Source organism: Nannobrachium achirus (genome assembly GCF_963921795.1).
Source record: "Nannobrachium achirus genome assembly, chromosome: 9".
In the NCBI taxonomy this organism is placed as follows: domain Eukaryota; kingdom Metazoa; phylum Chordata; class Actinopteri; order Myctophiformes; family Myctophidae; genus Nannobrachium; species Nannobrachium achirus.
Genome location: NC_137818.1, coordinates 47,603,590 through 47,616,611, shown reverse-complemented (window position 1 = coordinate 47,616,611; position 13,022 = coordinate 47,603,590). Strand labels below are relative to the sequence as shown.

Here is a 13,022-nt window from a genome sequence, read left to right as displayed (position 1 = left end):
GACATCACTACTCTATACATCATATTCATTCAGTGTATGAGCTACAGACATCACTACTCTATACATCATATTCATTCAGTATATGAGCTACAGAAATCACTACTATATACATCATATTCATTCAGTATATGAGCTCAGTATATGAGCTACAGACATCACTACTCTATGCCATCATATCCATTCAGTATATGAGCTACAGACATCACTACTCTATGCATCATATTCATTCAGTATATGAGCTACAAACATCACTACTCTATGCATCATATTCATTCAGTATATGAGCTACAGACATCACTACTCTATGCATCATATTCATTCAGTATATGAGCTACAGACATCACTACTCTATGCATCATATTCATTCAGTATATGAGCTACATACATCACGACATCATATTCATTCAGTATATGAGCTACAGACATCACTACTCTATGCATCATATTCATTCAGTATATGAGCTACAGACATCACTACTCTATGCATCATATTCATTCAGTATATGAGCTACAGACATCACTACTCTATGCATCATATTCATTCAGTATATGAGCTACAGACATCACTACATCATATTCATTCAGTATATGAGCTACAGACATCACTACTCTATACATCATATTCATTCAGTGTATGAGCTACAGACATCACTATTCTATACATCATATTCATTCAGTATGAGCTACAGACATCACTACTATGCATCGTATTCATTCAGTATATGAGCTACTGACATCACTACGTGGGGGGGGGGTCTAATTTAAAGCATCTGTTGATTGAATAGTATGTAGTTCCATATTTTATACACCCTTGGTCTCGAAAGTCTAGAAATTCTAATGTACCAGCTCGCCTTGAACGCACCATCCCCTTGTCAAACCGTAAACAGCCGTGTAGAAGCGCACCATATTTTGAAGTGAGGATAGCGCGACCAGCTTTTCCTGAAGTGTAGATAGCGTGACCGCAGTGTATCTCCGGCCTCAAAGCGCCGTATGACCGGGCTATGGGATACACGATACTCTGGGCTATGGGATACATTATACCCTGCTGCTATGGAGAATTCTTTTGAACAGTTGTTGTTTCACGCTCCTCTTTTGGGGGTAGCGGAGGAGTGTCTATCTGGACACCGGGCTATATAAAAGAGCCGTTAGCTACATGCTGGCCACAAAGACTCCACAACGCCGGGTAATTCACTTTGACAGTTTCCAGCTCCATGTGCATGAACAGTGCGCATGCATGCAGCGCTACAGCTAGTAGAGCAGTGTATGATAGTAACCGTGATAATACTATTTACTTTGGCATTCAATGTGGGTTGAGCTAAGCTAACTTAGCCGCGCTGAGTTTTGTGTTGCCTCGTCAACAGGACTTCTTATGAGCGATATAATAATGCGTTTTTTGATAAACTGAAAGTGAGTGTGAGTGAGAGAGAGAGAGAGAGAGAGAGACAGGCAGACAGACAGACAGACAGACAGACAGACAGACAGACAGACAGACAGACAGACAGACAGAGAGGGTAGAGAGAAGCAACAGAGTGTACACGGCGGACAGACTTTTAGGTAAGTAATAATCATGAAGTCGGGGGCAGTTAACTTTAGTCCTTATTGACTTTTCTTGCCTTAGCAAATGGGGTGGGGGTCGTCGATTCATTCATGTCCATGCATGTGTTCTATTCGTCTGTCATTCAATGTTATATGAGATACTTTAATGGTTTCCTGTTGAAATAAGCTTAGTCTTTTCAGGATCTCCTTTTAGTAGACCTTGTACCAGTGAACTGTACCGTCATGAAACTGTACCTTTTCCTATGCAAACTTCTAATAAAGCCTTCAATCAATCAATCAATCAATGCATGGTCCACAGTAACATGGGGACTGTTATCAGGAGAGGTACCATTTCACCTCCTGGGTACTGCCAATGTGCTGTTGAGCAAGGCACCAACCCCTTAAAACTGCTCCTCGTCATCTACGTGTTTTAGGAATAGAGTGAAAACAAAACTTTGCCTGTGGGGATTTATGATATCATTACTAATATGCTTTCTCTATCTCTCTTCCCAGTCAACGACAGCGGACAACATGGTGAATCAGCTGTTTAAAAGCGACTCCAGTGGGGCCAGCAGTAACAGCAGTGGGGAGACCGGGGACAGTTCCAAGGAGAGCTCCCGGTGCTCAACCCCACTGCTGGACACAGACCGCACGGACAGGCTGCGGGAAAAGATGCGCCGGAGGATTGAGAGCGGAGACCCCTGGTTCTCCCTAGAGTTCTTCCCACCCAGGACTGCCAGTGGAGCTGTCAATCTTATCTCAAGGCATGTTGCATGTGTGTTTTGCCCCTGTGTTCAGGCATGCCACACCTGTAACTGTGGACGTTACAATATTATTAATGTGTGTGGTGTGATAAAGCTCCTTCCATCGTCTATGTATGGTGTAACATACATAGAAGGAGTTTTTTTAATTGGTCCATTATGACAGTCCCTAAAAATTAACAATGTCCAAGCAGTTTTAAGTATCTCTTGACTCTTCATATTAGACTCTCGGTTGTCTCGTTTCCTATTTTGGGAGAGATCAGACCATCCAAAGAAAACCTTGACTCGGCTGTTTAGCAACACTGCTTCATGCTGGGGATTCCCCCCTTTTTTTCTTTTTTACATTCTACATTGCCGTATTGATACTTTAATATATATTAACATTTGAGTACTTTTTCAACCACTGCTCCAGCCCCAACGCGGCGTGTGTGCCGTGCATGCTGCAGCAGACCACGAACAACTGGTTGGGAACGTGACATTGTTGACATATTAGATTCTCGGTTGTCTTGTTTCCTATTTTGGGAGAGATCAGACCATCCAAAGAAAACCTTGACTCGGCTGTTTAGCAACACTGCTTCATGCTGGGGATTCCCCTCTTTTTTTCCTTTTTTTACATCAAAGGATGTTCCAGAGGATTGTTGGATTTCGTGTGCATCTTCAGTGTATATTAGACTACTCGCCGTCACCATGCCACACCGGAAGGCCATTTCTTTTAAGTTTGACGTTATTTTTATTTTTAAAGATTTGACCGCATGGGCTCCGGAGGGCCCCTGTTCATCGACATCACTTGGCACCCAGCGGGAGATCCAGGCTCAGACAAGGAGACCTCGTCCATAATGATCGCCAGCACGTCTGTGAACTACTGTGGTCTGGAGACCGTGCTCCACATGACCTGCTGCAATCAAAGCAAACAGAAGATCACTGGCTACCTGGCTAAAGCCAAGCGTCTGGGCCTCAAAAACATCATGGCACTGAGAGGAGGTAGGGGACACTGTTCTCTTGTTTGAAGCCAGGACTTTCGGGGTTGAGCTTAGTTCAGAAGGGGATCTTAGTCCATGAAAGGCAATACGTCTTAAAAGTGTCATGAAAGGTAATACCACTGTAATGTAATACTTGATTTGGCAAATATTGGCCACACTACTACAGTTGTATAACTTTAAATGTAGCCACACAAAAGAACAACCTATTACACTATTAAAGATTATAATAATTATATATAAATATATAATTAATTATTGGGGCCTTTATATAGGCTATTTTGAATGTTTTTATTTTTTTCAAAGCACATGGAGTCTATAAATAGACCTGTTGCGTTACTTTTGGGTTCCAGCTGATTCATGTTTTGCTTCTCAAGTGTGTGTACCTGTGTGTGTTGTCCAGTTCAAGATTTGTATGTTCTCACATCTCAATAGACCCAATTGGAACAGACTGGGAGGAGGAGGAAGATGGTTTCAACTATGGCACAGACCTCGTCAAACACATCCGCTCCGAGTTCGATGACTACTTTGACGTCTGTGTTGCAGGTAGATGTCTGTTTTTATTGAGGCTTAGCCACCCTCTTGATGAAATACTGGGATACTCACAACCCAGTCACCGCCCTTTAGGGCATTCACGAATAGTGATTTTTAGTATTCGAATTATTCGATCTCAAAGTATTCGAATAGTCGAATATTCTACAGGACTGGCCAAACTGTCAAATATTAAGAAAGCAAGAGGCGAAACATTGTGAAAATAGCCGATCTACATGCTCACAACGCCTCGCAACAATATTTATCTGCGGAACCGAGTCACATTAAATGTAATACCTACAATTCCAAGTGCTTGTCAGGGTGGGGGTCCCCAGTTCAAATATGTTTATTTTGGGGGTCACGGCCTAAAAAGGTTTGAGAACCCCGGGTATAGAGCATTAACAAATTCATCCACCAGGGGCATTGACAGCTCATTCTTATGACTTCCTATCTAGCCAAGCTTTATAAAGTATATATATTTTTAAGAGAAAACAATAAAAAAAAAAGTGAATATTCGACTTTGGTGAACAATGTCGAATAGTGACTTTGATATTCGAATATTTGAATATTTGGTGAATGCCCTACCGCCCTTTTACATTTCTCGTGTGATTTGTGTCCAGGATACCCAACAGGCCACCCTGACGCAGAAAGCTATGAGGCTGACCTCGGATACCTGAAGGAGAAGGTGGATGCCGGGGCTGACTTCATCATCACCCAGCTTTTTTTCCGGGCCGACACTTTCCTTAAGTTTGTACTAGACTGCAGAGCCATTGGCATCACGTGTCCCATCATACCTGGAATATTCCCCATCCAGGTAACTTGAGTGGAAATACTAGACTTTACCTCAGCAAATAAGTGCATCTGTGCAGCCATAGATTTAGATAAAGTTTTCTTTAGAGATAGTTTGGGAAGTGACTGTTATTAAATATGTTTGGCTGCCTCAAAACAGGAGCCCACAATCCTGCTTGGGAACCACAGAGAACTTTACAACATAATAATAATTTTTATTGGGTAGAATTCTTTTTTATGATCATTAGGTAGAGAATGCGAGTGTGGTTTTAAATGTGGTGAGGATGGGGGCACATAGGTTCCCATTTTGTCTGACCTAGTATTATCATCGTATCTTTGTTGTTATATTTGAACATCTAAAGGGATAACCTGTTGTTAACCTGTCCCACACCAGGGTTACCAGTCTCTGCGTCAGCTCGTCAAACTGTCCAAGCTAGAGATTCCTGAGGAGATCACCAAGGTGATCGAGCCAATCAAAGATAACGACGCTGCCATCCGCAACTATGGTATCGACCAGGCAGTGGAAATGTGCCGCGTCCTTCTAAAGAGTGGCCAGGTGCCTGGCCTCCACTTCTACACACTGAACCGCGAGGTGGCTACCATGGAGGTCCTCCGCCAGCTGGGCTTGTGGATAGAAGACCCCAGGTCAGTGTCACAGACTCAATTCTATTGTTCTTCTAGAGTCTGGAAATGAAATGTGCAGTATTTTTAGGAGTAAATGATCAAAGTAAAGATGGAGAAGCCAAGGAGAGGCACCTGGAATCAAACCGGGCATTCTATTGTTTATCTGGTTGTCTGTCCCCTTTCTGATGAGCTTGTATTTTAATTTGCCAGGCGGTCTCTTCCCTGGGCCACAAGTGCCAACCCCAAACGGAAGGTGGAGGACGTGCGTCCCATATTCTGGGCCTCCAGACCCAAGAGCTACATCTACAGAACCCAGGACTGGGATGACTTCCCCAACGGCAGATGGTAAAAAAATCCCCTCTGCCCACGGGAGATATTAGGCTTGGGTACTCAGGAAAAAAATGATATAATATAACACATGAACCTTGGTTTTGTCAATAGCATTAAAATATCTACCTGTGTTGATTCATTTCTTTCAGGGGCAACTCCTCGTCTCCAGCCTTCGGCGAGCTCAATGACTATTACCTGTTCTACCTGAAGAGCAAGTCATCTAAAGATGATCTACTGCAGATGTGGGGTGAGGAACTGACCAGTGAGGCCAGTGTCTATGAGGTGTTCACGTCCTACATCACAAACCAGCCCAACAGCAACGGACACAAGGTACCCATAGCGCACATGCAGTCCTCTTCATGGTGTGGCAAATGACCCAATGGTTTCTAGATGATTCATTTCCCTTGTATTAAATATGTTTATGTAGCTGATGATACAACTCTTACAACAGGACAGAATGTATTCAGAAACTGGCTTCTTATCGCTAGGTGATGTGTTTGCCTTGGAATGACGAGCCCCTGGCTCAAGAAACAAACCTGCTGAAAGATGAATTGATGAAGCTGAACCGGCGTGGAGTGCTCACCATCAACTCCCAGCCCAACATCAATGGCAAGCCTTCGACAGACCCTGTAGTAGGCTGGGGACCTTCTGGAGGCTATGTTTTCCAGAAGGTAAGACCATTTTTCTTCTACTTCACACAGTACACTATACTTTCCTTTCTATTGTTATTATTATTAATTGCCAATGAACTAGCTACGGTATACTATAGGTATCATACAATGTAAGTATATGGGACTTAAGTGCTTAAATATTATGTAATTTTAATTAAAATATTCCAAACACCATAGGCCTACCTGGAATTCTTCACATCAAGTGAAAACGTGACCGCTCTCCTCCAAGTACTGAAGAAATATGAGCCTCGAGTCAACTACCAAATCGTCAACGTACATGTGAGTTCTGTCAAGAAATCCAGTTATTACCAGTAAGACTCCCTAATCGGGAGATAAGCGACCGTTGGTCGCTTATCTCCATAAATAGGCCAAAAAGTAGTTTGTGCAAAATCGTCCTGATGGTGGCGCTAGATGGGACAGATGCGTTGTGATTACATGACTGTAGAGATACTGTGTACTGGTGTGCATGATTTTAGGGCAAAATCTGTAGGAGCAGGGTGACTGTAGAGATACTGTGTAGTGGTTTGTGTGATTTTAGGGCAAATTCTGTAGGAGCAGTGTCCAAAAATGTGTTTTTTAAAAATCAGCCAGATGGTGGCGCTAGATGGGACAGATGCATTTTGATGACATGACTGTGTAGTTATGAACAATAGCTAATGTATACAATTGAAAGTGAAAGAGATGACCTTTTTAACATTCCAGCATTTACAAAAGCAGTTTCTGTTAGCTAAAGGGTGGGCATCTGTATTTATGGTTGCTAATATGTGGCTATTGTTCTGAGGTTTCAGCAATGATCACCTGACACTTAAGCATGGAGGCTCATCCTTCCTGGACTCCCTGGTGTGAAGGGGTGTGTGTGTGTGTGTGTGTGTGTGTGTGTGTGTGTGTGTGTGTGTGTGTGTGTGTGTGTGTGTGTGTGTGTGTGTGTGTGTGTGTGTGTGTGTGTGTGTGTGTGTGTGTGTGTGTGTGTGTGTGTGTGTGTGTGTGTGTGTGTGTGTGTGTGTGTGTGTGAGAGAGAGAGGACAGTGGCAACATTCCTTGCCACTTGGCAGGTCACACATTATGTTTGAGAGAGAGAGAGAGAGAGTGTGTGTGTGTGTGTGTGACACAGAGAGAGCAGCCCCGTTGGGGTGGTCATTTGGTCATTTTTGCACATTTGGTAATTTTTTACACCTGGGGGTCCCCCAGGGACCTGGGGGTCCCCGAAACTCCGGGGGTCCTTGGAGGTTGTAGTTTGGCAGGCAAGGAGTGTGTGTGCAAAATCTGGCATGGATCGGGGCAACGGTTGCAGAGATATGAGCAGGGCAAAAGTGTGACGTGTGACGTGTGACAGAGGGAGTGACGGAGTGACGGAGGGACAGCCGGTGGAGGTTTGGATAGTGTGCAAGTAACTGCGACCTACGGTCGCAATTATTATTTTTAAATGGTGCTGAGAATGTATTCGCTGTCAAGTGGCTGTTCTTGCTTATTTGTCGATTTCTATAGCATGTTGAGCTTCATTGAAGCATACTATACAAATAATTTATTATAAATCTTTTTACATATCTCTTCAGGGCCGTAATCTGACCAACGCTCATGACATGCAGCCCAACGCTGTGACATGGGGGATCTTCCCAGGCAAGGAAATTGTCCAGCCTACCGTAGTGGACCCTGTTAGCTTCATGTATTGGAAGGTGAGTGTTTGTGTGTTCCTTCTTTGTCTAATGTCGGTCACGTGTTCTCTGGTATTTAGAGAGAAAAGAGTTTGAAGGGGAGTGAATGCACGTTTCAAGATAACATTGCTGTTGGTTTAAAATGGTGGTGTTGCTTTTCTTTCACGCTGTGACCTCCATTCTGCATTGACCGTGAGGTCTGGACCCACAATTCTTGCTGCGTATCCTGTCTCAACCCAAAGTTTGAGAAACACCATCCCCTTCTGTAAATCCTTATTTAAAAACTGATAATGATTGACAATTAAGTCATAAAGAATAGCCTAGAATCTACAAATTTCCCTCTGACTTAATCACATGAACCCTAGCGTAGCGTCCCTCCCTATTCTGGGTAGGTCATAATAGGTGAACCTTCTAGAAGACATTCTGCGAAAATGGCAGATCTAGCGTTTTAGTATAGGGTTAAGTAGTTCATCGTCTTGACGTGTGTCTCTTTCCATCTCACCAGGACGAGGCCTTCGCTCTGTGGATCGAGCAGTGGGCTAAACTCTATGAAGACGAGTCGCCTTCGCGGATGATCATTAAATACATTCACGACAACTACTTCCTGGTCAACCTAGTGGACAATGACTTCCCCCTGGACAGCTGCTTATGGCAGGTCATTGATGACATGTTTGAACTGCTCGACGCGCCCCTACATGTATGTGCCGACGACGAGGGAACCATCTCAGAATAATGTCCGATTTCAAGACCCATCTGACTGCTGACAAGAAGTGGGAAAAGCTATGTGACTCTCGAATTGTTTGTTTTTGTACTTTTGATTGCTGCTATTAAGAGCCTACACGTATAGGGCTCTTGACTCGAACACCGCAAGGTATTTTAAAACCTGGAGTATTCTTACTTCATGATGTGATTTTTTTTTAAAGACTTTTTATACAACTGTGTTTTTTATATATATATTTTTTATGTCTAGCTTTGTATTGGGCAACAAATGGAGAACATTTTACCTAGCCCAATTAAAGCATGAGGTTAGCAGGATTTACATAATAAGTATTTGACCGCAAATTGGCATATGTCGCCATCACCAGTTCATCTTAATAATCTTTAGAATCATTAGTTAATAGGGAAATTAGCAAATGTGCATTGAGCGTTTCACCAATAATACACTGCTCTTTAATGTAAAATGTGTTTTATTGTCATTTGTCAGTACAATTGCCTGATTTCCATAATTTTCCTGAGCAGTATTTAGCATGTCATGGAATAAGTATCCTGATGACTTCACTGGGAGCACTAACTTGAAACTGTTAATGCTGAAGACAAATGTACTCATTTGTCTAAATATAATTTTGGTTTATATTTGTGAACAATATGTTCAGCAAATAACTGTCTTTTAGTCAAATGCCTTATAAATGAAAAGGCATTAGTGGAATGATGACTCAAATAGAACCCCTCCAAAATGCATATGGCATACTGTATATATTTCTTTCTCTTTTTTTTTGGGTTTTTGCTTTCAAATGTTTATTTTTCCAATAAGATGCCAAATAGTAATTAAAATGGTATGTATTATTTGTTTTTATTAGAATGTCAATGCTGCAGAGTCCCTACTGTACGCATAGGACCTGAAAGCATTTTTGGATGTTTACATTATGCAAGTGTGTTGTGACTAAATGAAAATGGTGTTTTTTTTTATACAAAGTGTACATTGTAGGACGGGTGTTACCAGACGATGAGTGAGTGATTATAATCTATCGTAGACTTTAGTTTCTTTGACTGCACACACTGTCAAGTGGCTAGTATTCAAAATACGAATCATTGTATATTTGTGACTGGCACTGATTTTTATTCAAAACACTCATATTTATTGTATTTCTGATGGTGCCTATAGCTCAATTAAAGCATTTCTTTTATTACCTCATTGATTTTGTTGTTTGTTAACCACACAAACTGATAGGCAAACATTCAACAAAAATGGCAGAATATTTGGCAAAGATAGCAGATCTACAAACTCATGTTGTGAACTTGTAGTTAGGCTTTTTTGACACACAGAATGGTTATGACTACAGCTTCAGTCACATTTTCAAGAATTTACCCTTCACATAAATAAATAGTAAATACACAAAATCTATGTGTGTGCATGTGAATGAATCTGTCCTTTGCGCCAGACCAATCTACTTAAAACTGCAATCAGGCAGGGATCTCCATATGGCATAAAAGGGACTAGGCTGTGTCTCAGGTGCTTAAATTACATCCTCATTTCCTACACTTGTGTCCTTTCCTTGCATGTTAGTACCTCCCACTGAGGAAGCATGTAGGACATGAGAAGAGGAGAGAGGAAAGGAGGAAAGTTTGTTTAGAGAAGTGGGACGTCAATCCCTCTAAAATGTCATGTCGTGAGAGGGCACGTTGGCCATCGGTAGCGCCGTCGCCTCACTGCTAGAAGGTCTTGGGTTTGATTCCCGCCGGGGAACGCTGGGGGCGCGTTCTCTCCTCCGCGACATCAGCGCCCACACCGTAGGTGTGGTTGGCAAAAGGGCCTTTCTGTGTGGAGTTTCCCTGTGTCTCTCACAAAAACATGAAGTAATCCTGGTCTCTATCCCCTGGCCAGCCGGGGCGCCTGATGGAGGGGAATGGAACTGGTTGGAATAACATATTCCTTCCACGCGCTACGTCCAACCGGGGAAGCTCCCCCTGTCAGGTGATAGGAAGCGGCTTGCTCACTCCTCATGCACTGAAGGAAGCAAGAGTTCAGTTCGGGGCCCTCCCCAGGTTGGCAGAGGGAGAGCAGAGCCCAGGATTACAGCTTAGGCAATTTAGCCTGGTTCTAGACCTGAATCGCTAGCCACAGTTTTTGTTTCGGCGATACAGTGAAACGAAATGTCAATAATTATTCAGGCTGAGTGTCAGGCTAATTGGTACCGGGTGAAAAATGGGCTACAAAATCGTGGGATCAAATTTTAGTTAAAGAAAATGTCCCCCCCAAATAATCATATTTAACTGGGGACCCCCAGCCAGACAGCACTTAGAATCGTAGGAGTTGAAAGGCATTACATTTAGTTTGGACTCTCGGTTCCGCATATTGTGAAAATAGCCAGGCGTTGTGAGCTTGTAGATCAGCTATCAGCTTTCTTAAATTATTTGACAATTTGGCCAATTTGACCAGTTCTTAAAGTATAGTTTGTTGATTACTTTCGATAAATTCATGTTATTTGTTTTCTCCATTTCATGTCTTTATTCTGTTTTCTTAAAAGACCTTAAATTGTCACTTTACTGTCATACAGTACTGTCAATCATGTGGTGGACCCCCTGGGAGTCCTGACCCACACGTTGAGAAACACCGCAGGGGATAGATAGGCCAACATAGCCTATGCACACCGACAGATGCAGATCTCAGGGATCTCCATATATGGGCATAATAGGGACAAGGAAGGACAGAGTTCATTTGCAGATGTCAGACCAGGTCAGCCTGGTCTGACAGCCAGCTCATCCTACTGCTGAGCTGGGATGATGAAATCAGGTGTAAATAAATATATAATGTGGAATACAGGTCATAGCAGGGGACAGTCCCTCTACTGACATACAGGGGATTTCCCATGCCTGTGCAAATCATCGATTTGCTTGACATAATGGTGCAACCTTCATTTCCAAACAACGCCTGTGCTGCAGATAAATATAGATAAAGTCAGACCACTGTACACGTAGCCTATTGATCTTATCTTGTGGTGAACCTGCTGACATATCACCTACATCTAAGACACATGGATGGAGCCTCTTCTGTCACACATGCACACAGACCCTCCAGGTCTGTGTGGAAAAGTACCAAACATTCAACCCTTGAGAAAAAAATCAGTAAAATTGACCTGACCGATGGTTTTGACAATTGGCTCACGTGCTGTCTGAGTTTGTCTGGCCCACATAAATAGATGTTTTTCTTTTTGAGTCAGGCTGTAACGTTGAGGGGGGCTGCACTCTGGCTGCAATAAAGCTCTCACTGTCTACGTGACCAGTGAAATTCCCTATGTGGAAATGTTTTGATAAATGACCATGTGTCAGTTCTGTGGTTCATGGTTGTGCTTTATGCCTGATTTACACTTAGTTACGTGCGGGTGTTGCACACCGAAAATAGCACAAGTTCACAATGCATCGTGGGACGTGTTGTGACCTTGTACATGTACTGTTTTCTGTGTGTGACACCTAACTAAGCATACATATTAGGATCTATATCAGGGGTGGGCAACTTTGATGATGGAGAGGGCCACTATATTTTCACATTCACTCCAGAGGTCCACAAAGCATATACAGTCAAAAATAGCAGATCTACAAGCTCAAAACGCGCCGCACGGCAGCGCGTTTTGAGCTTGTTGATCGGCAAATTTTTGCTATTTTTGAATTGGAATCCTAAATTAGGTTTAGTTATGTTTTAATTGGAACCCTGAAAAGTAACATTTTTATTTAATTTCAAATGCATGTATATGTTCTTTTGCTAGCTTTATGAACTCAAATACACATACATTGTACATTTAAAAAAAGTAAGCTACTAATCTAGACTGAAGTAATTAAAGCGGGTCATGTTCGCAGTTTGGAAGCAGTATTCTGATATTAACCTGCGGGCCGCATGCCCATGTATGATCTATATTAGCCTCGGAAACCCAGACTTTTATTTTGGCGATAGGAAGAAAAAATAAAGATCTATATGGACCGGATTATGGCCCGGGCCAATGGGGCCAGTACCCAGTGGCCCTTGACTACCAGAGGCTACTTGGCTATGAGGTCCCAAAATAGATATACAGGACAGGTATATACATTATAGTAGCCTATATTTAGATAGATGTTAACGCTCAACTAAATAGCCACGTGACTATCAGAGCTAATGTCTGACTACTGTAACAGAGCTTCTTCTTCTTCTTCTTCTTCTGTCGTATGTCCTTAGACCTTCAGCTCTGTCGCAGCAAGCCAGTCCAGTGTGTCTAGGTCAATTAAGCCACGATCGTCATTTGGTGGCCGATATATTGGGCAGCTGGTCATCACATGTTCCACAGTCTGTGATGGATCACCACATTCACAGTGGGCACTGTCTGTGAGACCCCATTTGCATTGCTGCACCGAAACGTCCCACACCTGTCCTCAGGCGATTGAGGTTTGTCCACTGACAGAGCT

At 42.7% G+C, this 13,022-nt stretch overlaps 1 protein-coding gene across 1 annotated transcript; it reads left to right on the top strand.

The window, feature by feature from the left end:
* Positions 1-1,154: 1,154 nt before the first annotated feature.
* On the top strand, positions 1,155-9,771 carry mthfr (methylenetetrahydrofolate reductase (NAD(P)H)). The gene is made up of 12 exons (XM_080733436.1): positions 1,155-1,554; positions 2,050-2,300; positions 3,040-3,278; positions 3,710-3,820; positions 4,426-4,619; positions 4,989-5,239; positions 5,429-5,563; positions 5,698-5,878; positions 6,037-6,219; positions 6,397-6,498; positions 7,773-7,892; positions 8,377-9,771. The coding sequence occupies exons 2-12, from the start codon at positions 2,068-2,070 to the stop codon at positions 8,602-8,604; spliced, it is 1,977 nt and encodes a 658-aa protein (XP_080589562.1). The 5' UTR covers positions 1,155-1,554; positions 2,050-2,067; the 3' UTR covers positions 8,605-9,771.
* Positions 9,772-13,022: the final 3,251 nt, after the last annotated feature.

Bases quoted from the DNA above. Each gene is read 5' to 3' on its own strand.
- mthfr (XM_080733436.1), top strand. From the start codon at position 2,068: ATGGTGAATCAGCTGTTTAAAAGCGACTCCAGTGGGGCCAGCAGTAAC. The intron at 2,301-3,039 runs GCATGTTGCATG...TTATTTTTAAAG, and splicing joins GCTGTCAATCTTATCTCAAG to ATTTGACCGCATGGGCTCCG. The intron at 6,220-6,396 runs GTAAGACCATTT...CAAACACCATAG, and splicing joins GAGGCTATGTTTTCCAGAAG to GCCTACCTGGAATTCTTCAC.